This window comes from Cyclopterus lumpus, chromosome 24 (genome assembly GCF_009769545.1).
Source record: "Cyclopterus lumpus isolate fCycLum1 chromosome 24, fCycLum1.pri, whole genome shotgun sequence".
NCBI classification, from domain to species: Eukaryota; Metazoa; Chordata; class Actinopteri; order Perciformes; family Cyclopteridae; genus Cyclopterus; species Cyclopterus lumpus.
Genome location: NC_046989.1, coordinates 1,029,921 through 1,054,920, shown reverse-complemented (window position 1 = coordinate 1,054,920; position 25,000 = coordinate 1,029,921). Strand labels below are relative to the sequence as shown.

The 25,000-nt window shown below is 47.4% G+C and overlaps 1 protein-coding gene across 1 annotated transcript in view; it reads left to right on the top strand.

The window, feature by feature from the left end:
- The window catches only part of adgrg6 (adhesion G protein-coupled receptor G6), a 62,477-nt gene that overhangs the window by 12,303 nt on the left and 25,174 nt on the right, over positions 1-25,000 (top strand). Inside the window, exons 3-14 of the mRNA XM_034528124.1 lie at positions 1-32; positions 1,025-1,161; positions 4,187-4,466; positions 5,600-5,773; positions 12,061-12,126; positions 14,200-14,252; positions 14,328-14,463; positions 14,544-14,615; positions 15,332-15,439; positions 16,026-16,103; positions 17,773-17,847; positions 24,994-25,000. The exon at positions 1-32 is cut by the window's left edge and continues 316 nt beyond it; the exon at positions 24,994-25,000 is cut by the window's right edge and continues 82 nt beyond it. Coding sequence (XP_034384015.1) covers positions 1-32; positions 1,025-1,161; positions 4,187-4,466; positions 5,600-5,773; positions 12,061-12,126; positions 14,200-14,252; positions 14,328-14,463; positions 14,544-14,615; positions 15,332-15,439; positions 16,026-16,103; positions 17,773-17,847; positions 24,994-25,000 — 1,218 coding nt within the window. The remainder of the gene's footprint in view (positions 33-1,024; positions 1,162-4,186; positions 4,467-5,599; positions 5,774-12,060; positions 12,127-14,199; positions 14,253-14,327; positions 14,464-14,543; positions 14,616-15,331; positions 15,440-16,025; positions 16,104-17,772; positions 17,848-24,993) is intronic.

The following is a 25,000-nucleotide window of genomic DNA, read 5'->3' as shown; positions in this document are numbered from 1 at the left end:
GAAGAGGGGGTTCAGTGTTAGCTTCCGACACGGTAGGTTCAGGCTCCAGAGTCCTGTTCTGCACCTCTAATCCAGACCAGCATGCCGGCGCAAAGAGATCCACCCTAGTTATCTGGACTATCGCCGCGCTCTTATTTTGAAATGAAGGCAACAATTGAAACTTATATAATTGCTGAGAGCTGATTGTGTGATTGCAGTGTGCGTGTGTGTGTGCGGGTGCGTGCGTGTGTGTGTGTGCGTGCATGTGGGTGTGCGTGTGGGTGTGGGTGTGGGTGTGCGTGTGCGCGTGGGTGTGTGTGCGGGTGCGTGCGTGTGTGTGTGCGTGTGCGTGTGCGTGTGGGTGTGGGGGTGTGCGTGTGGGTGTGGGTGGGTGCGCGTGGGTGTGTGTGTGTGTGTGTGCGTGTGTGTGTGTGCGTGTGCGTGTGGGTGTGGGTGTGGGTGTGCGTGTGCGCGTGGGTGTGTGCGTGTGTGTGTGTGCGTGTGTGTGTGTGGGTGTGGGTGTGGGTGTGGGTGTGCGCGTGGGCGTGTGTGTGTGTGCGTGTGTGTGTGTGCGTGTGCGTGTGGGTGTGCGTGTGGGTGTGGGTGTGGGTGTGCGTGTGCGCGTGGGTGTGTGTGCGTGTGGGTGTGGGTGTGTGTGCGTGTGTGTGTATGTGTGTGCGTGTGTGCGTGTGTGTGGGTGTGCGTGTGCGTGTGCGCGTGGGTGTGTGTGCGGGTGTGTGCGTGTGTGTGTGTGTGTGTCGGTTAAAGTCACGTAAAATGAGACAAGTTGAAATGAAGATTTTCATTTTCATGTTCTGTGTCTGACTTTCTTTACTTTTTGTCTCTTTCATGTCTTCGTTGCTCCTCTTCTTTATTCATCTGTTCTCTCCTTTCTTTCTTCTTCTGATCAATCCATCTTTCCATCTTCTTCTTTCCATGCCGTTCACACATTTCTTGTTTATTCCGACTGTTCTTCACTTCCTTTCTACTTGGCCATCCTTCCATCCTTCCACCCTCTCCTCTCCTCTTCCATCCTTCTCTCCAGTTGCCGTGGCCCTGAGGAACCAGAAGGTCACCCTCTCCAAAGGAAACCGGTTCATCGAGGTCTCGGACTCCGTTTCCTTCCCGGCGCTCAGTCAGCTGACGCTCTGTTTCGAGGTGCAACGCAGCAGCCAACAGCAGGTGAGCAGCACCTGAACCTGAAGGTGTTCACCTCGTCCATCCATCACTCTCCAGGCGACCTTGAGCTCTGAAAAGAAAAGTTGTGTTCATCGATTTCCTCCACCGAGCACGAAGAATCCCCAAAAAAGTGAAAAGTCTTGATGAATCCAGTTGTGAGCTCACTTCACCAGAACTCTTGTGTAGGGAACACAGTTTCACTGAGAAACGGCTTTTTGATTCTTCTTCAAGGATGGGAGGAAACACGGGAAAGACAGACGGTCACTTTGGGGCTGAGAACACACCTTTAAAGACACGGCGCTCAACATTAACCAAACATTAATATCTATATCTCTTTCTCCAAATAACTGATCACTATAACAATTATAACTACGAAATTAAATTAAATGATGAGGATATTAAAGTTGACGATGTAAAAAGTGGGCGACTCCTCTGGTTGTATAGAAGTCATTGCGTCATGTGTTAAAGTTGCATTCTCTCTCCTGACCACCAGGGGGCGACTCCTCTGGTTGTATAGAGGTCTATGCTTCATGTGCTAAAGCTGCATTCTCTCTCCTGACGACCAGGGGCGACTCCTCTGGTTGTATAGAAGTCTATGCTTCATGTGCTAAAGCTGCATTCTCTCTCCTGACCACCAGGGGGCGACTCCTCTGGTTGTATAGAAGTCTATGCTTCATGTGTTAAAGCTGCATTCTCTCTCCTGACCAACAGGGGGCGACTCCTCTGGTTGTATAGAAGGCTATGCTTCATGTGTTAAAGCTGCATTCTCTCTCCTGACCACCAGGGGGCGACTCCTCTGGTTGTATAGAAGTCAATGCGTCATGTGTTAAAGCTGCATTCTCTCTCCTGACCACCAGGGGGCGACTCCTCTGGTTGTATAGAAGTCTATGCTTCATGTGCTAAAGCTGCATTCTCTCTCCTGACCACCAGAGGGCGACTCCTCTGGTGGTATAGAAGGCTATGCTTCATGTGGTAAAGCTGCATTCTCTCTCCTGACCACCAGGGGGCGACTCCTCTGGTGGTATAGAAGTCTATGCTTCATGTGGTAGAGCTGCATTCTCTCTACTGACCACCAGGGGGCGACTCCTCTGGTTGTATAGAAGTCTATGCTTCATGTGTTAAAGCTGCATTATCTCCAATGACCACCAGGAGGCGACTCCTCTGGTTGTATAGAAGTCATTGCGTCATGTGTTCAAGTTGCATTCTCTCTCCTGACCACCAGGGGGCGACTCCTCTGGTTGTATAGAAGTCTATGCTTCATGTGCTAAAGCTGCATTCTCTCTCCTGACCACCAGGGGGCGACTCCTCTGGTTGTATAGAAGTCTATGCTTCATGTGTTAACGCTGCATTCTCTCTCCTGACCACCAGGGGGCGACTCCTCTGGTTGTATAGAAGTCTATGCTTCATGTGCTAAAGCTGCATTCTCTCTCCTGACCACCAGGGGGCGACTCCTCTGGTTGTATAGAAGTCTATGCTTCATGTGTTAAAGCTGCATTCTCTCTCCTGACCAACAGGGGGCGACTCCTCTGGTTGTATAGAAGGCTATGCTTCATGTGTTAAAGCTGCATTCTCTCTCCTGACCACCCGGGGGCGACTCCTCTGGTTGTATAGAAGTCAATGCGTCATGTGTTAAAGCTGCATTCTCTCTCCTGACCACCAGGGGGCGACTCCTCTGGTTGTATAGAAGTCTATGCTTCATGTGCTAAAGCTGCATTCTCTCTCCTGACCACCAGAGGGCGACTCCTCTGGTTCTATAGAAGTCTATGCTTCATGTGTTAAAGCTGCATTCTCTCTCCTGACCAACAGGGGGCGACTCCTCTGGTGGTATAGAAGGCTATGCTTCATGTGGTAAAGCTGCATTCTCTCTCCTGACCACCAGGGGCGACTCCTCTGGTGGTATAGAAGTCTATGCTTCATGTGGTAGAGCTGCATTCTCTCTACTGACCACCAGGGGGCGACTCCTCTGGTTGTATAGAAGTCTATGCTTCATGTGTTAAAGCTGCATTATCTCCAATGACCACCAGGAGGCGACTCCTCTGGTTGTATAGAAGTCATTGCGTCATGTGTTCAAGTTGCATTCTCTCTCCTGACCACCAGGGGGCGACTCCTCTGGTTGTATAGAAGTCTATGCTTCATGTGCTAAAGCTGCATTCTCTCTCCTGACCACCAGGGGGCGACTCCTCTGGTTGTATAGAAGTCTATGCTTCATGTGTTAACGCTGCATTCTCTCTCCTGACCACCAGGGGGCGACTCCTCTGGTTGTATAGAAGTCTATGCTTCATGTGCTAAAGCTGCATTCTCTCTCCTGACCACCAGAGGGTGACTTCTCTGGTTGTATAGAAGTCTATGCTTCATGTGTTAAAGCTGCATTCTCTCTAATGACCATCAGGGGGCGACTCCTCTGGTTGTATAGAAGTCAATGCTTCATGTGGTAGAGCTGCATTCTCTCTACTGACCACCAGGGGGCGACTCCTCTGGTTGTATAGAAGTCAATGCTTCATGTGTTAAAGCTGCATTATCTCTAATGACCACCAGGAGGCGACTCCTCTGGTTGTATAGAAGTCTATGCTTCATGTGGTAAAGCTGCATTCTCTCTCCTGACCACCAGGGGGCGACTCCTCTGGTTGTATAGAAGTCTATGCTTCATGTGTTAAAGCTGCATTCTCTCTCCTGACCACCAGGGGGCGACTCCTCTGGTTGTATAGAAGTCTATGCTTCATGTGGTAAAGCTGCATTCTCTCTCCTGACCACCAGGGGGCGACTCCTCTGGTTGTATAGAAGTCTATGCTTTATGTGTTAAAGCTGCATTCTCTCTCCTGACCACCATGGGGGCGACTCCTCTGGTTGTATAGAAGTCTATGCTTCATGTGTTAAAGCTGCATCTCTCTCCTGACCACCAGGGGGCGACTCCTCTGGTTGTATAGAAGTCTATGCTTCATGTGCTAAAGCTGCATTCTCTCTCCTGAATAACTGCAGTTTGAAACTCCAGTACTGAAAGTGACGATCGGTTCTCTTGGTTCCTGAACAGAAAGAGTGGATCTTCAATTACTACGACAGCAGCGGCATCGAGGTGCTGAGTCTGGGCTCCGATCAGTCCGGCATGAAGGTGATCGTGGACGGGGTGGTGTGCCCCATCGACTCCATCATCTCCTCCGCCGACTTCACCTCCTCCATGAGGCCTTACTGTGTCCTCTGGACTTCCTCCAACGGCCGAGTGGGAGTCTACTTCAATGGAAACTACTGGGCCAAGACCTGCTCCTCCTCCAGCGGCCACTCGGTGCCCCCTGGTGGACAGTTCAAGTTAGGAGGTCAGCCAAAGATGGTGAAATACTATTTAGTTAGAGTTAATAAAACACCTAGGTTTAATAATACATGTAGTTAGGGTTAATAAAAACACAAAGTTAGGGTTAATAAAAACACATAGTTTGGTTAATAAAAACACGTTGATAGGTTAATAAAAACTCGTAATTACGGTTAATAAGAACACCTAGTTAGGTTCATAAAAACACCTAGTTAGGTTAATAAAAACACTTAGTAAGGGTTAATAAAAACACATTGATAGGTTAATAAAAACTCGTAATTAGGGTTAATAAAAACACGTAGTTAGGGTTAATAAAAACACGTTGATAGGTTAATAAAAACACCTAGTTAGGTTTAATAAAAACACGTTGATAGGTTAATAAAAACACCTAGTTAGTTTTATTAAAAACACCTAGTTAGGTAAATAAAAACACGTAGTTAGGGTTAATAAAAACACGTAGTTAGGTTCATAATATCACATAGTTAGGGTTAAAAAAAAAACACGTAGTTAGGTTTAATAAAAACACGTAGTTAGGTTCATAAAAACACATAGTTAGGGTTAATAAAAACACGTAGTTAGGTTCATAAAAACACATAGTTAGGTTTAATAAAAACACGTAGTTAGGTTTGATAAAAACACGTAGTTAGGGTTAATAAAAACACATAGTTAGGGTTAATAAAAACACGTAGTTAGGGTTAATAAAAACACGTAGTTAGGTTCATAATATCACATAGTTAGGGTTAATAAAAACACGTAGTTAGGTTTAATAAAAACACGTAGTTAGGGTTAATAAAAACACGTAGTTAGGGTTAATAAAAACACGTAGTTAGGTTCATAAAAACACGTAGTTAGGTTCATAAAAACATGTAGTTAGGTTTAATAAAAACACGTAGTTAGGTTTAATAAAAACACGTAGTTAGGGTTAATAAAAACACATAGTTAGGGTTAATAAAAACACGTAGTTAGGTTCATAAAATCACATAGTTAGGGTTAATAAAAACACGTAGTTAGGTTCATAAAATCACATAGTTAGGGTTAATAAAAACACGTAGTTAGGTTCATAAAAACACGTAGTTAGGTTCATAAAAACACATAGTTAGGTTAGTGATGGTTAAGAACCCTTTCTCTCCGTGTGTTCAGGGCCGCACAGCTTCAACGGGAACATCTACAACCTCCGGCTGTGGGATTACGCCATGACGGTGCAGCAGCTCGGCGCTCTGAGCTGCGGCGCCGTGGGGAACGTCATCGACTGGGACAACGGCCACTGGACCATCCCGTCCGGCTCGGCCCAGACCGACACGGCGCTCAGCTGCAGTGAGTAGAGTCCCGGCAGGTCAGGAGGTCACTGCTGAACGGTGAAGACGTTCAAGCATCTGATGCTGCAGTATTGTGTGAAACACCACATACACACTAACTCAGTCTTCTACCGGGCAGGAAGCTCTAAACGTTTCAGTCTGTTCGATATCAGGCTGGAAAATCACAACCAGACTTCAGCCAACTCAGTTTTGACTGCGGCGAGTAAAGTAATTGACTCCAGCCACCAGTTTGGCTGCTGACCAACCAGCTTTCTGGCTGGTAAAACACACCGCGACACACACACACACACACACACACACACACACACACACACACACACACACACACACACACACACACACACACACACACACACACACACACACACACACACACACACTCTCTCTCTCTCTCTCTCTCTCTCTCTCTCTCTCTCTCTCTCTCTCTCTCTCTCTCTCTCTCTCTCTCTCTCTCTCTCTCTCTCTCACACACACACACACTGCTACTAAAGGCCACAGACTTCTTTGACACTTAAAAACCTGAAACCACGTTTACATAATCAACCGTTTTTTTACCGTATTTAAGTATGAAAGAGAGTGAAAGATTACATTGCGCGTGTGTTTGTGTGTGTGTTTGTCTGTGTGTGTGTGTGTGTGTGTGTGTGTGTGTGTCCACAGAGTGGTTCTCTACCTCTTTAAAGCTGTAAATGAGTGTGTAGCCGCAGGAGGTTAGCCACAGCGGTTTCAGTCAAATTCCTGCCAACGCTGTATGTACCCGTTGGGGCCTCTCTGTCTGTGTGTGTGTGTGTGTGTGTGTGTGTGTGTTTGTGTGTGTGTGTGTGTGCCTTGGAGACCTGCAGTGGTTTTCAAGAAAATGCATGATTTTGCACAAAGCTTCCTGACTCTCTTGTATACACACAAACACACACATTCACACACACACACACAAACACACACACATGCATACACACACACACATGCACACACACACACACACATGCACACACACACACAAACACACACATGCACACACACACACAAACACACACACACATGTATACACACACACACACATGCACACACATACACACACAAACACACACACACATGTATACACACACACACACATGCGCACACACACACACACACATGCTCACACATTAATTAATTCCTTCAGCTCTGAAACATATTATAATTTAATGTAATTAGAAAACTGAGAACATAAACAACAACATAAACAACAACATGACATCAATATTTAACAAAGTAAATAAAATGAGATGAAAACATTAAGTGACGACGGTGACAACGTTGTTTACGGTGACGACGACGTTGACGACGGTGACGACGACGGTGACGACGACGTTGACGACGGTGACGACGACATTGATGGCGAGGACGTAGACGACGTTGACGACGGAGACGACGTTGACGACGGTGACGACGGTGACAACGACATTGATGACGACGACATTGATGACGACGACATTTATGACGACGACGGTGACGACGGTGACAACGGTGACGACGGTGACAACGACATTGATGACGACGACATTTATGACGACGACGGTGACGACGGTGACGACGGTGACGACGGTGACAACGGTGACGACGGTGACAACGGTGACGACGGTGACAACGGTGACGACGGTGACAACGACATTGATGACGACGACATTGATGACGACGACATTTATGACGACGACGGTGACGACGGTGACAACGGTGACGACGACATTGATGACGACGACATTTATGACGACGACGGTGACGACGGTGACGACGGTGACAACGACATTGATGACGACGACATTTATGACGACGACGGTGACGACGGTGACGACGGTGACGACGGTGACGACGGTGACGACGGTGACAACGACATTGATGACGATGACATTGATGACGACGACGTTGACGACGACGTTGACGACAGTGACGACGACAGTGACGACGACATTGATGACGACGACGACATTGATGACGACGGTGACGACGACATTGATGTTGACGACGTTGACGACGCTGACGACGGTGATGACGACATTGATGACGACGACGTTGATGACGCTGACGACGCTGACGACGACATTGATGACGACGACATTGATGCACACATGCACACACACACACACACAAACACACACACACATGTATACACACACACACACATGCGCACACACACACACACACATGCTCACACATTAATTAATTCCTTCAGCTCTGAAACATATTATAATTTAATGTAATTAGAAAACTGAGAACATAAACAACAACATAAACAACAACATGACATCAATATTTAACAAAGTAAATAAAATGAGATGAAAACATTAAGTGACGACGGTGACAACGTTGTTTACGGTGACGACGACGTTGACGACGACGTTGACGACGGTGACGACGACATTGATGACGACGACATTTATGACGACGACGGTGACAACGGTGACGACGGTGACGACGGTGACGACGGTGACGACGGTGACGACGGTGACGACGACATTGATGACGATGACATTGATGACGACGACGTTGACGACAGTGACGACGACAGTGACGACGACATTGATGACGACGACGACATTGATGACGACGGTGACGACGACATTGATGTTGACGACGTTGACGACGCTGACGACGGTGACGACGACATTGATGACGATGACATTGATGACGACGACGTTGACGACAGTGACGACGACAGTGACGACGACATTGATGACGACGACGACATTGACGACGACGGTGACGACGACATTGATGGCGAGGACGTAGACGACGTTGACGACGGAGACGACGGAGACGACGGTGACGACGGTGACAACGACATTGATGACGACGACATTTATGACGACGACGGTGACGACGGTGACAACGGTGACGACGGTGACGACGGTGACGACGGTGACGACGGTGACGACGGTGACGACGGTGACAACGACATTGATGACGACGACATTGATGACGACGACATTTATGACGACGACGGTGACGACGGTGACGACGGTGACAACGGTGACGACGGTGACAACGACATTGATGACGACGACATTGATGACGACGACATTTATGACGACGACGGTGACGACGGTGACAACGGTGACGACGACATTGATGACGACGACATTTATGACGACGACGGTGACGACGGTGACGACGGTGACGACGGTGACAACGACATTGATGACGACGACATTTATGACGACGACGGTGACAACGGTGACGACGGTGACGACGGTGACGACGGTGACGACGGTGACGACGGTGACGACGACATTGATGACGATGACATTGATGACGACGACGTTGACGACAGTGACGACGACAGTGACGACGACATTGATGACGACGACGACATTGATGACGACGGTGACGACGACATTGATGTTGACGACGTTGACGACGCTGACGACGGTGATGACGACATTGATGACGACGACGTTGATGACGCTGACGACGCTGACGACGCTGACGACGACATTGATGACGACGACATTGATGACGACGACATTGATGACGACGACGGTGACAACGGTGACGACGGTGACGATGGTGACGACGGTGACGACGACGGAGACGACGACATTGATGACGACGATGTTGTCAAACATCGCTTTGCAGAAAGAAGCTGCACAATATATTCCCGTCACCGTGAAGCACATTCACAAACTTGAATAAGTGGCCAACAGCGTTTAGCAAGCACCAGGAGGAGGCAGGGAACGAGGGAAGAGGAAAGGAGAACACAGAGGGGGTTAACGGGGGGAGAGAGGAAGAGGCAAAGAAATGAAAGCGAGTGAGTGAAAGGAGAAAGAGGAGAAGAGCAACAGGTGGAGGAAGAAGGCCGTGACGGAGCACAATCCTCAGCTCTCCTCACCTCCTTTGAACCACGTCCATGATGACTGAGGTCCTGCTTCTTCACTCGGCCGATCACTGCCATGGTTTACTGACATTCACATTCCTTCTGTGTGTGTATGTGTGTGCGTGTGTGTGTGTGTGTGTCTGTGCGTGTGTGTGTGTGTGTGTGTGTGTGTGCGTGTGCGCGTATGTGTGCCTGTGTGTGTGCCTGCGTGCGTGTGTGCCTGTGTGCGTGTGCATGTGTGTGTGTGCGCATAATAATAATAATACATTTATTTATATAGCACCTTTAAAAACAGGGTTTACAAAGTGCTCTACATAGAAGCAAGTTAAAAACATACCATCAATACAAGTAAACATTTCAGAAAATACATGAGGCAAAGGAGACAATGTCATATAGGCAATGAACACAATAGAGGAATAGAAAATTACAAATACAAAATAAAGCAGAACAGACAAACTAAAATAGGGGAACCAAAGAACTGCATAAAAGGATGACATCTTGGAGTGTACCAGTCCGGTTTTGGGGAGTGGAGTCAGCAGGAAGAGTAGAGGGTCCTGGGGGAGCTGTAACAGTTCCTCATTTCGTTGCCACCATCTCGCTCTTGGAGACTGTTGTTGTGATGACGAGCTGCAGCGATGCGCTCGGCCGACCAGAGGGAGGGGATGGAAAGCGTGGAGCGATCAGGAGCAAACAAACCCTACACGGGAGGCTCTGTGGATGCAACGGGGCCGACGGAGGAGTCCGATCGCCCCGATGGCCGAGACGAACAGAGGAGCAGAGAAGCCGTTGAGCCCGAGGAGCTGCGAGGTGGAACACTGCAGAACCACGTCAGCCGGGGAGGACGTAATCGCCAACCACGGACCGGACCACCGGAGCACCAGGACCGCTGAGAGGCGACCAGCCTCAGAGCAACAGCATGGAGCAGGGAGTCGGCCGGCTTGCCCGCAGCCGCCAGCCAGCAAGAGACTGTCGGCTAGCCAGCAAGAGACCGTCGGCCAGCCAGCAAGAGACCCTCGGCCAGCCAGCAAGAGACCCTCGGCCAGCCAGCAAGAGACCGTCGGCCAGCCAGCAAGAGACCGACGGCCAGCCAGCAAGAGACCGTCGGCCAGCCAGCAAGAGATTGTCGGCCAGCCAGCAAGAGATTGTCGGCCAGCCAGCAAGAGAGTGTCGGCCAGCCAGCAAGAGACTGTCGGCCAGCCAGCAAGAGACCGTCGGCCAGCCAGCAAGAGATTGTCGGCCAGCCAGCAAGAGAGTGTCGGCCAGCCAGCAAGAGACTGTCGGCCAGCCAGCAAGAGACTGTCGGCCAGCCAGCCAACGCCAGTTGACCAGATCGCAGTGGTGGAGAGCAGGAACCAACGGCAAGCACAAAATAAAAAATAATCCAAGATTTGCAGAATAATTAAGTCAGAAGAATGGCTACACTGTTAAATAAAATGTTAAATAATTTAAATGAATGATAAATTGTAAAAAAGGTAGAAAAAACCCAAATAAAAACAGTCCTAGACGGAGCGGCGTTAAGTTTCGCCAGTGTCCCCGTTGCCAGGACTACACTTAAGCAGCATCTGTGGGCCGAATTACATTCCCAATGGCCAAAAGTACTTGAGGCGCGCTTGATTTCTGGCATTGGCATTGGGTGAGTGTTGTTGGTGTCCAGTGGGTGGGGCTAAAGTCACACCGTTACCCTCATAGTATTGTTCTTGAGGGTTCTTCTCATTGGGTGAGTGTTGTTGGTGTCCAGTGGGTGGGGCTAAAGTCACACCGTTACCCTCATAGTATTGTTCTTGAGGGTTCTTCTCATTCTTTTACTATTACACTGTACAACCCTTCAGAAAATACTGAAATATCTCGACGACTGCTGGATGGATTGTCATGAAATGTCTTTGAGATATTCATGATCCCCAGAGGAAGAATCCTACTCAATCTGGGGATCATCTGAATCTTCCTCTGGCGCCACCTGGAGGTCAAAATGTTCACTTTTCCCTAGAAATAGCTCCACATCTATTGGATGGTTTGACGTTACCATTTAGCTGAATAATAAAACGTTGGTCCCAGTGTGGAAGGTTTCTGTGCGTAACACTTTTTAAATAACAGAAAATAAATGTGATCATCTTGTTCACGGTGACGCTGAATTCTCTGTTTTGGAGGCTAAAATTATGAATATATCTGCACACAAATCAAACTTTTGGCAAGTCAATCATGAGACCAGAAGTTCTTCGAAGTACAATTTTATCTTCAGAAGAGCTTATTTGTTTTTACTCTATTTGATTTGATAGATTCAATCTAAAAGTATTACATATACATATTTAATACTTTAATGCTGCATAATCTCAATTGTGTCTGAAAGCATTTAAATGAAAACATAACTTTTCCTCCTAACCTTTAACCCACATTCCCTGATCACGTTAACTGATTAACCTTTCTGTTTTTACCCCCCCCCTAAGGTGTCTCCCCGCCCAACAACACCCCGCCCACCACCAGCTGTGACTCCCCTGGACTGGGCTGCCCAGGTAGGAGAAACAAACGCTTCAGGCTTCAGCTGATCTTCTCAAAAGAATACATTTCACATCAAATGTTTACTTCTTGTTTTGAAGTAGAATCATAATTGAACCAAACTCAAAAACAATGTGACCTGATTTGATCTGCAGATATTTAGACATAAAGTATAATCTTAATACTTGGAACTTGTTCCATATTGGGAGAGTTTCTTGAATAGCATTTAAATAACGGCCGTAGTCTTTTTCAAACCTTTATTTCATCTGGAACAAAGAGAACATACATTGTCTTCTCACTTTTCATTGGTTTCATTTCCTAAGAGCTTAAACTTCTACATGAATGATATTGACTGGTAACTCCTCCATGGACCAACATGGGACGACAGGGTGGGGACGTTTTACTCAAGCCTATGGATCCTCTCTGGTATCACAAAGGAACAGCTGATTATCAGCATTATTTTGTCATTAATAATGAGAAAAGAGGTGGAAGAAGGTGAAGAACTTAAAGTGGATGGAGATCTTCTTCTTCTACTCATCAACGTGGTCACATCTTGATACCTTCGGCTCCAAATGAGTTTTCATTATTGTACATCACTGAGGGCATTACCTCCTCATTAATAATAATAATAGCTTAGTGATTGACTTCATGCTAAAGTCAGAGGGAAAGGCGTCATGTCGGCCTCTTCAGCTGATTTCAGGTCAGTTTCTTTCAGCTTTCAAACCAGCCTCAAGGAAACCAACCAATCAAACACCTCTTCCAGACGGCGGCATCTGTTCCTCGAATGGTAGAACACTGGTAGAACACAGAAGTCTCTAATGGTTCTGCCATGAAGAGTCAGATTGTTCTGCAACATATTCACATAAGTTTTTCCCAAAAGTCGATTGTCTGTCAGCGATATCGTTCCTCGCACCTTTTCTCGAAGTTTGTGTGGAGAGTTTCAAGTTTATTTTAAATGGATTCTGGACGTGTTGAAAAGAGAAACTCTCAGATCCTAAGTCCTTTGATTCAGGACTCGGACTCGTTACTGGAACTGGAGGAGAAGAGGTCATGTTGGCCCGGATGAGTAAATGTCAGTTCTCACAGCGTCCTGTGCTACGGAGGCCTCTGAGGGGCATTTATTTCCTCATTGTGCTCATGAGAGGAAGGGAGTCCAGCAAATTAAGGTTGGGAATAAAAGTGTTGACGTCAGCCCGGGCAGGTCAACAGGCCACGGAGGCCTCTCACAGGGTCACGCGTTGGATCCTGGATCTGGTCCACAGGGTCATTTAACCTTTTACAGCCTATTTTTTTGTAGGATTCTGCTTGAAAAACATACCCAAACTAAAAAAGGGCGTATCTCCTTTACCACAAGGGCTATTTGAATAATGTTGGTGTTATAATAAAGTAAACACTTGTGAGAATACTTCAGATGTTTAAATATCAGCCTATATGTTACTGGTTAAGATTAAATGAAGATGGCACACAGCACAAATTAAAAGAATTACAGGTTTGCCTTGTTAGAAGCACTTATTATTATGATTATCTCTTTGGAATGATGCAGCTAGTAGTTTTTTTCCCTCAGCATTCAAGCACAATATATGAACAAGCATCTTTGCAAAGGTTGACTTTGAAAAAGTGAAGCAGAACAGAATTAGAGCCTCGTTAGTAAAGACAGTTTAGGCGAGATCTCAAAAATGGGCATTTGGCCACATTTGGCACCATCTGTGCCATTTGAGTTTCTCATGTACCAGACTATATATCTCACTTTTATAGTACTAATGGGGTTCAATACCTCCAAATACAGCATACAAAAATTTGTATTAGTTTTTTTAAATTTGCACATTGTAGTGTGATGAAGCCATTTGTGTTGCTGTGTTCTCTTGCTTGTATCTCGGTGGGGGTTGGGTGTAGAGGATTCGTAGCTACCCTTATTTGGGGGCTCTGGGGTGTAAAAGGAGACTCCTGGTCTTTGGATTGATAGTCTGGCTCTGTATCCTCTGGACCACCAGGGAGCACAGATGGGTGAGATGGAATGTAAAGGGAGGGTATTTGGTGTTTGTGGGACTTCTATGTCCTATTTCTCCTGCTTCTGGCCTCTTGGTTACCAGTCGCCATGCCGACCTTCTCCTGTCACATGCGTCACCACCTGAAGACAGTCGCGGTACGAGAGGCTGATTCAAGTGTTTTCTATTTGTTAAGCCCACTGAGCGTGCTCTGAATCCTCTTTTCCTGGTAGACAATTACATCTCTGTGTTGGCTGAGTCTCCGTCTGAGAGGAAGCCGCCACTCCAGCAGTCCTGCTGTAGACCTGGACCAGGACCTGGTCCTGGTCCAGGTCTACCTGCACCTGTCCAGGTTCTGCACCTGTCCAGGTTCTGCACTGTAGACGACTGTGCAGCTTCACAACCATTCATCCTCTGCTGCATCTTTCTCTCTCATCCCGCCCCCTCAGCCGCTTCCTCTCCCACCACCCAATCCACTGACTCCCCTAACACCGCCCACGCTACTAATGCCGCCACCCACGGTAAGCTCCTCCTTTTTTTCGCTTACAGAGAAAAGGAATTCAACCCATGTAACTGAAGTAGAAAGAAGTAGTAATACTCTTTAAAGTTTGGTCGTAGAGTAACTTTTTAACACAAACATGCAGAAGGAAGTTCGAGGATGTGCATGTGAGCGCTGGGCTGCCAATAAAAGACATTTTGTTTTCCATGTGCGGTCCATCTTGTTCTGCTGCATCCTTTGTGATGTCCAGTTCTCCCTTCCATCACTCCATCTCCACCCACTAGCACGCCACTAACCCCAACCAGCAGCTCGCTCTCCTCTGGTAAGGCTTCATCGGCTTCATCTGCTCTCTCGTTTGCCATCAGCATTGACTGGAAAAACAAATAAGAACAAAACAAATGTTTCCACCCTCAAATTGATTGGATTCAGGATTAAAAATAAGAAGCTCAGATTGTTCTCGATTGAAGGCCAAACATATTTTTATGTGTACGAATAGCAACAGATATGTGAAGCAATTAAACATTGAGTATTTTATTCAAAACTAAACTTTGACTCCAAGATGCTTTTGGGAAACCCAGTTCGTCCCCCAAACCTCAAAAAGGCTTTCATCTTGATCCACTTTCTATTTTTCTTCTCTGAATCAAGAAAGACTTTTGAGATTGATCCTGAAAACAAAGTTGGAACGTGTCTCATTAACGCCGTGTGCTTGTGTGTTTGTGTGACTGACATGCTAATCAGTTACACCCACCACCACTACACCCACCACCACTACACCCACCACCGCCAGCACTGCTCACCCTGCATCTCCTGCCACTAACGTTGCTTCAGCCAGCAGTGCACCACATGGTAAGGTAGCCAACCACATCTAAGTGGTGCCACTAGCTTCTAGGCTCCAGGTTGGTCCTGTCATTAATAACAAACAATTATTTTATTTATGTGTTTTTTACTTACATATTTGTATTCCTACCAAATATGTTATGTATCTTTAAGTAGAATTCATGGAGTAAATACCTCAACCTTTCACAGCTAGTTTGCCCCACTAGATTCGGACCGAAGCTAATGGAACAGAAACAAGTTGTTTTAAGGTTGATCTCCCTGCAATGAAGCTTCAAGGGTGATATCTATTCAATGTAGCTGTGTTCTTAGGCTAGTGTCTCCACAATGCAGTTGTTTTGACAGGTTGTTGTCCCCACAGTGTAAAGTAGCTCTATATAGGTTGTTATCCTCACAAAGTAGCGTTTTTTTTAAGTTGTTGTCCCAACAATGTAGCACGATGCTAACAGGATGCATTAAATCAACTATACACATTTACAGTCCAAACATGTGGATAAAACAACAACAACATCAAAGAGGTTCCCATTTCTTTCAGGTCTTTCTACAACCTTCACACTTACAGCATACGTCTATTAACTGACTGTTTACTTCCCTGTAGCCCAACAGGCAGCCAGCAGCCCACCAGCTGTTTCCTCTGCTCCCACTAACCACCCAGCTACTAACCCAACAGCGCATGGTAAGAGCCACAGACTAGCCTTACACACTGAGTGCTGCTATGACTGCATGCAAACACACATGAAGGGTTTGATGTGTTGAGGGTCTGAGTTCTGTCCCTACAGGCTGAATAAATAATGAACCGTACCAATGTAACCGTAGAGGCCTCGCAGCAGAAAACGGTCCTTACAAAGTCAAACAGCCATAAATCAGAGTAGTAAAACAGGTCATTTAGAACCAATGGAAATTTAATTAAATTCAGTTTGTTTCTCAACCTGGTTAAAGGGTTATGGGTACAGCTCGACATTTTGATGGTATGAACATTCAACACACTGAACAGCAGCTATTGCTTATTGTCAAAGAATAGGAATAGGAAACAACTTCATCTTATTTGTTGGGTTATAAGTACAGGTATTGAGGTCCAAACCAGATTTTGGACCAATAAAATGTCAATAAATGCTTGGAACTGGTATGGCCTGGTAATTGTATTTTCCATTATTCTTTAATATATCGACTTAATTATTTGATATTTTGTCAATAAATGTGAAAATGCCTCAGAAAGACAGTAAATTGTCACATTTGGGAAACTTGGATGAGCTAATGTTTAGCATTTTGGTTTATTGAAAGACTGAAGGTTGTCATTCATTTTCTAATGAACAGATATTCAATTATACAAGTAATTGTAACTTTGATCCAGAATAACCTTGTGAGCATAGAAAACCTGGCCTTTTCATACATAACGCTCATAACACTTATTTAAAATGAATATCAAACCTAACTAATCTATTCTGATGCCAAAGACACTTAGGACATCATTCAATAAAATTCAGTTTATTTTGTATAGCCCAAAATCACAATTTACAAACTCCCCTCAGAGGGCTTTACAATCTGTACACAGAATCCACATCCCTGACCTTTGACCTCACATCGGATCAGGGAAAACTCCCAAGAAATATAAAAAACCCTTAAAGGGAAGAAACCTTCAGGAGAGCAACAGAGGAGGATCCCTCTCCCCGGATGGACAGAAGCAATAGATGTCATGTGACCAGATGAACAGAGTTACAGAGTTACATAAACATTCAATGAATATGACAGAAATTATGAATAATGAGTAGTAGGCATGGACATCATCATTTATCTTACCTGTATGTACTTAGCTTTACATCTTTCTTTGATTAAGTCTGTCTGTCTGTTAATTAGTTGGTTCATGGCAGTATGGAGAATCATATTAGAAGCATATCAAATGTTTGTGTTAATCCTAGACTTTGACATTAAGAGCATGTTTTGTGTATTGTAATTTATTGAGACGCTCTCCCTACGACCAGCGCTCTCTGAGGACCTTTTCCCACCTCCACGTTCTCTCTGGTGCTCTTTGCACCAAGCCGATCCCCAAAGGGTCCCACACGACTCCTTTCACATGGCAGGATCTCCTGTAACTGGTCTGGATGTCTGAACCATCTGAAATGGAAACAAACCGGACTGTGGTTCAGTTCGATCCAGACCGAGACCACCTCTTTGTTGGTGGATTGAGGTTTGGTCTTTGGTCCAGACCGTAATCCAAGTGTTGGTTTCACAAACTGAAAAGTCTCAAAGTCCAGATCCAACGAGGGAGGTGAAGAGGTCCTAAAAAACAATCTCGCCATCTTGTGCTTTCCCTCGACCTCCTCCTTGTCTTTCATGCTGAGTTTCAGTCACAACTCCTCCAGTGCTGTTAGGAACTAACCAGCCAACCACTAACATAGCTGCTTCTCCAGATTCCTCTGTGGGTAACATGCTCATGTAAGATGCTTAACAACCAAAGTCTTTCTCTTTCACTTATTTATTTAGGCTTCCGACTAGTTTTCTCATTAGAAAAAGTCGTTGCTGTCATTGTTTATCCAGACATGTTTTCTTTTTTTCAACATTGCCATGTTTCACATCTATAACTTGAAGGAGTTATCCTGCTGCTGTTTGAACTGGAGTTATGAACAAACATAAAATCACGTTTTAAAATCACATTTCATCTCACTAGGGCCTTGGTCTCTTTGATTGGGTTACATTCGGCTCAGGTTCCCCTGCTGTGGTTCTAAGAATTCAAAAACCTAATCTCGTTGTGCAAATCCTGTCCTGGGTTGGTTTCCTCTCGAATATTACCTTTATTCCAATGAAGATTGTCTCTGATAAGACAAGAGAATCAGGAACATATTTGTAATCAAGGTACAGTTTTATAATCTTCACACCGTGTCGTATCTTCTTCACCTCCATTGTGCATACCACTGCTTTTAGATTATTTGTGTTGTTGTTGATGTGTGAAAATTCTTTAATTTATTATCTGTAACCTGTTTTTTCACCATAATGGCGCCTGCTTTGATGTGCCGTGCCCGGGTGACAGCGAAGGCCTCTGCTGCTGGTGTTGCTCCTCAGCTGCCTGAAGGCCCGGCTTCCCAGTCCGAGCCTCTGAGAAGAAGACGTTGGCATGCTGTCGGATCCTCTATTTCTCGTGCACCAAGACCTCCAGCAACCATCAGACAAACTAAGGCAGCTCCCACTCCCAGCCCCCTTGGGAAAGCCTCTCATCGGGGGTCCCTTGTATCCAGTCATTCGGCCCCTTCAACCCAAGGCCCTAGTCTCCCAGATAAAGCATTTGATACCAGACTCTTAGCTCCAACTTCAGGTCCCCAAGCTCCACCTGAACCCTCTCGTCCTAGACCCTCAGCCTCCCTCCCCAGACCCAGAGGCCATAGCCGCTCCAAGACCTCCCTGGGGTTCATCTCCACACCTCTGATCTGGCAGGGGAGGAAAAGGCAGACTGGAGGAAGAAGCACAGCTTCCACCAGGACGCCGCCCAGGCCAGTGGTTCACATCACGAAACCTGATCAGCCAGCCAAACTCAAAAACACATCCAGGCCTACACACACAACTCAAACAGCAACCCACTTTTCCTCCGAGGAGACCGTGACATCAACTCAAGACTCTAAAGCAGCGGTTTCATTCTCGTCTCAGGGGCCATCTCCTTATCAACGTAGAGACGAGGCATCAGATACAAAGGAGTTGTCTTCATCGTCCTCATCATCATCAGTGCCGAGCAACAGAAAGAACAAACCTGTGCAGTGGTCGTTGCTGAGCGTAAGCGGTGGGGGAAACCAAACAGTTGCCACGGCTAACTGGACCAAGCAACTGGAGCCACTGGGCGATGAGGACTCGGCAGGGTCGGAGCGCACAGAGGAGGGCGGTGCTTTCAGGGTGTATGAGTTAGAAGCTGCCTTCTCTCTGGATGAACCCGTCCCTCCAGCCGTCGACAGATCAGACCCTCAGGAGGCAAACCACACAAACTCAAGTTCCTCCACACAAGATGTCACTCAGAACACATGGACTTCTCAACCAACAAAACCTCTCCTTATCTCCTCCCTTTCTTCCCTTTCTTCCCTTCTCTTCATTCAGCCGACCACGTCTTCCACCACTGGACCACTAAGCCACTCTGCTCTCCTCGCTGAACAGATTTCCCCGACACAGATCTTTTCTTCTTTACAGACGGAAGACATGGCCCAGACATCCTCTTCCCCTTCTTCTTTAAACCCCTTAGACAGAGAGTGTGAACCAGACATGACTGGGAGAGATATTGAATTTGCAGTGGCCAGAAGTAGACTGACTAATAATGTATTTACCGACATATCTACACAGCTACATGCGTCTATGCACATTGTTTACCGTACACCCTCAACCTCTTCTTCTGATACGTTTGCGTTCCCTCTTGACATCCAACGCTACTCCTCATCTACCCTCCTACCGCTTACGGCCTCTTTTCCTTCTCCTTCCTTCTCCTTCACCTCCTCTTGTGCTGTTACTTTACTAATTCTGACCACCCTTCCCATTTACTTTTCTGATACCCTTGTTCCTCTCTCCTCCTCTCCTCCCCTCTGGTTCGCTACTCTCCCTCTTCCATCCTCTGCTCATCCTCAGCAGCCCTCCCTCTTCCTCGCCTCCTCTGCCCCGCCGGCCGGGCGAAGGCCCTCAGAACCAGACGGTGTTGTGGAATCTGCTCCTGTTGGAGTCAGCTTTCAGCCTTCTGTGTCATCATTTCCTTCTCTGTCCTCAGACCTTCAAAGGGGCTTCTTGGTGACACAAGTCGACTCAGCTCCCTCGTTGACACTTCCTTTCTTTTCAAAAGCTCCAACTGAATCCCAGATGTCAAATGTTGATGGTGCACTGCTCCCTGAATACCACTTACTCTCTTCCACTAACAATATAGCAGAAGCTTTCAGAAGTCCACTGCCCCACTTAAAGAGTGATTGGCCCCATGATACTCAATTAAGCCCGTCTGTCCAGCCTGTTGGGATTCTTTTAGACTCCTCTTTCAGTCAAATTGTGCCAACTCCATCAGGATTATCTGTAGAGAATTTGGCATCTAGATCTGCGGTACTTACACCAGATTTACCCCCTCAAACGTACCCACCTCTGTCACAGTTGGAGTTGCATGACCCTGAGGTGGATTCGTCAGAGGTCTTGTGGCCTTCTTCTCATGCAGACAGTAAGTCAGGCAGTCAGCTTTATTCTGATCAGAGAGACTTGGGTGACGTATATGCTTCGCCAGACGAGTCGCGTCCAGGGAATCAGCCCACCGCTGTCTCCACATCACTGCCGGCAGCTGTCATGTGGGCCGCTGAGCTCACCCCGGCTCTGCTGCAGCAACATATTGAGAGAACGCAATATTTACTCTCTGACATTTCTTCTTTGTCTTCATATCCTTTCTTCTCAGCTCGTAGTCCCCTTTCCCATCATCTTGACAACCTGTCGCTCACTTCATCTTCAGAGGCTCTTCCTGCTGCCACAGAGAGGCAAGTTGCTAGTGTGACAGAATGGATGTCGGGAATGGAAAGCACATTGTCTTCCTACTCACCCTCCCCTGATCCCCTAGTTGAGGAGCCTCTTCTCTTGGCTCAGACGTCTTCATCTGGGTCACAAGATGTGAGCTCGCTTTTGGATGCAAGTGAGAAACTAAACGTGAGTCGGAACCCTGAAAATGCAACGGCACATGTTGATGTTGGGGGGCTCCAGCTGCAATCACCCCACTTCCTTTCCTTTGCCCTTACTCCACCTCTGTCGCCCTCCATTTTGCCTTCTCTTTCTCTTGCAACAACCATCACACCTCCTTTCCTTCAACTACCTCCCCTCTCTCCTGTCTCCTCCCTTCCCCTCTCATCTTTCATCACCCATTTTCTCTCTGCCTTACTCTCCGGCCGGGTGGCAGTGTCTGCCAGCATGGAAGAGGCAGATATTGTCTCCTTGTGGCCCAGTTGGCCGACTGTTGGATTCCACCATCCCACAATGACCCGAACCCTCTTGGAGAACCATTTAAAGTCCTTCCATAGACCCACCACATATCCGTCAATCCAGCAGCTCATCCCACTCAGCCGATCACTTCCCCTTTATGAAGCCTCCACACTCCCGGATGATGAACTGGAATCCAGCCCCTCAAAACTCCTTGTTTCTGCTGAAGAGAATGACGAGTTCTGGCAACCGCTTGCAAACAACTCACAAACCGCCGATACTTTCAGGTTTGTCAATGATCAAGTATTGTTGCCTGAGGCCTTAAATAATCTCACTGCAGCTGGAAAACTGTCACATGTCTCGGCTTTCTTTGGCCCTGAGGATGTTGTTCCAAGGGTACATGTAGCAGCAGATGAGCATGCCTCTGCTGGAGAACCCGTTTCTTCATCAGTGAGCAACAATAACAATGAAACTCTTTTAAATGCTCCGAATCCAGAAGTTCAATCATTTCAAACTACTTCTCCCGGCTCCACTGCGGCAGCATCAACTAAACCTACTGGTTCTCCGATCATTCAGAAACCCCGGCACACTCCTGGCCTTGATGTCCTGTCATCGGCACCAGCCTCCAAACCCCCAACTGTCTCCTCGGGTCAAGGCTTCATTTCTGGGTTTGAGGAGCTCCCACCTCCTGTGAGAGGCAACCACACTGGAGCCACAGCTGGCTCAGAATACCTCTCCATGTCAAATGGCACCACTGTTGTCACACTCGGAGACTCTGCTTCAGTGCTATTGGAAATGACATACGCCACAAAGGCTAAAAAAGCTACAACTCTGACAGAAAATGCAAGTATGGAAGCATCTCAGGGGGACACAACAGGAAGTAAACAGACGCCACGTATCAATGTAACTTCAAGCACACCAACAACGTCAAACGTAACCATCACAAAGCCCAGTTTGAACCCAAGTGGGCCGGATCCCAGTGGGAACCAACACTCAGGAGTATTCATGAATGGGGCCCTGAGTGGCGGGGAAGAGGTCCACCGTCCCCCGACGCCCCCTGAGCTCGTCAATGGTCCCCTTTTCATAGCCCCAAAGACCTCCTCCCCAGCAGTGAGTGTGTCAGCCAGCCTCAAAAGGTTCACGGTGCACCCGGCACCTGGATCCCCAACTGTGGACTCAGCAGCCGGGCCCGCGTTGCCCTGCCAATGTAAACAACGCTTTCATTTTACATGTCTGTGTGGACTGTCATCGGGGAACAGTATGTCATACACAAGACTGTAGATGTAGTGGAATGACAGTAGCATGCACTTAAAGTACATGATGGTAATGTGGATTGAGTCTTAAAGTCTATTAATTCAAAACAGGTGAGAAATAAACTAAAGTGTTAATGTCATAAATGGCCAAAAGTATGTGGACACCTCATCCACCTAGTGTGTGTACTTTCAGTGTGCGTTCGTGTTTCCTGGTTTGGTGTCTTGGTTCCAGTGGAGTGATCTCTCAATGCTACGGCATACCACCAGCTTTTAGATGTGGTGGGAAACTGAAACAAGCTAATTAACCAACATATCAAATATTTTTCAGGTGTCCACAGACTTTCGTCCATATATATTAACGCTGGATTCAAATATACAGACGCCGGCTGAGACTTTCTGGATGTTAGCAATCCGTTTGGCACATAATGTCACTTTTGAAGATTTTAAGACTGAATACCTGAATACCTTGAGGTGGTTGGGCGCTGCGCTGTATGAATATCTGTGTTCAATCGGTAATGAGTCCGAATAGTAGACGTTCAGAGCTGATCAGGTGGCGGGGGCAGATCCCTCAGGTGCTGGAGGCTGCTGATTGGTCCGTGGTTCTGGGGGCCGTGTAGGACTTTACAATTAAGTCTAGTTGTCCAATCCGACTAATCCAATCAGTATTTAGCCTGGTACTAAGAAATACTCCCTCTTCTCTCTTCAACACCTCTATTTACTTCTCTTTCTCTTTCATCTGTCCATCAACACAATATCAAACACAGACACTTCACATTTCCTGCCTCTTCTTTACATCTTCTTTCTTTTCCCCGTGGTTCTCCAGTATCTGAGTCCATCCAGCTCCTTGGTAGACGTCCTGCTCTGCTGTCAGACTGAGAATAACAAACATATTTCATCTACATGTTACAGACTGCAGTGAAGTCCATCAACGGACAGCTGCTCATCAAAAACACTAATTGGGACCGGCTGCAGCCTGCAGGTCTCCCACCAGAGCTGATGGAGTAGAAGAAGTCTCAGTAGCATTCTAAGTGTAGATACCGGAGCGACACCTAGTGGCCAACATGACGCATAGCAGGAGAACTGACTCAAATTACACTTAGTCAATACAGATAGCTCCATTTATTTATTCATTTATACATAACTTTATTTATACATAACTCCATGTATTTATTTATTTATTTAATACAATTCCATTTATTTATTTATACATAACTCCATTTATTTATTTAACATAACTCCATTTGTTCCAACAGCTTGAATCATTTCCTGCTATGTCACAGAAAAAGACTTCTATTATATGTGAAAACTCAGACTGAACTACTGTATTCACTCCCCTCCCTCTCCCCCCTCCCTCTCCCCCCTCTCTCCCCCCTCTCTCTCCCCCCTCCCTCTCCCCCCTCCCTCTCCCCCCTTTCTCACCTCTCTCTCCCTCTCCCTCACCTCTCTCTCTCTCCCCCCCCTTTCTCCCCTCTCTCTCCCTCTCACTCACCTCTCTCTCCCTCCCCCCCTCTCCCCCCCTTTCTCCCCTCTCTCTCCCCCCCTTTCTACCCCTCTTCCCCCCCCATCCCTCTCTCTCTCCCTCCCTCACCTCTCTCCCCCCCTTTCTCCCTTCTCTCTCCCCTCTCTCTCCCTCTCCCTCACCTCTCTCTCCCTCTCCCTCACCTCTCCCCCCCCCCATCACCCCCTTTCTCCCCTCCCTCTCCCTCACCTCTCTCTCCCTCTCCCTCACCTCTCTCTCTCCCTCCCTCACCTCTCTCTCTCTCTCCCTCACCTCTCCCCCCCCCCATCACCCCCTTTCTCCCCTCCCTCTCCCTCACCTCTCTCTCCCTCTCCCTCACCTCTCTCTCTCCCTCCCTCACCTCTCTCCCCCCCTCTCCCCCCCTCTCTCCCCTCTCTCTCCCTCTCCCTCACCTCTCTCTCTCCCTCCCTCACCTCTCTCTCTCCCTCCCTCACCCCTCTCTCTCCCTCTCTCCCTCCCTCACCTCTCTCCCCCCCCTCTCCCCCCCTTTCTCCCTTCTCTCTCTCCCTCTCCCTCCCCTCTCTCTCCCTCTCCCTCACCTCTCTCTCTCTCTCCCTCACCTCTCCCCCCCCCTCCCCCCTTTCTCCCCTCTCTCTCCCTCTCCCTCACCTCTCCCCCCCCCTCCCCCCTTTCTCCCCTCTCTCTCCCTCTCCCTCACCTCTCTCTCTCCCTCCCTCACCTCTCTCCCCCCCTCTCCCCCCCTTTCTCCCTTCTCTCTCTCCCTCTCCCTCCCCTCTCTCTCCCTCTCCCTCACCTCTCTCTCTCTCTCCCTCACCTCTCCCCCCCCCCTCCCCCCTTTCTCCCCTCTCTCTCCCTCACCTCTCTCTCTCCCCCCCTCCCTCTCCCTCTCCCTCACCTCTCTCCCCCCCCCCCCCCCCCCCTCTCTCCTGCAGAGGGGTT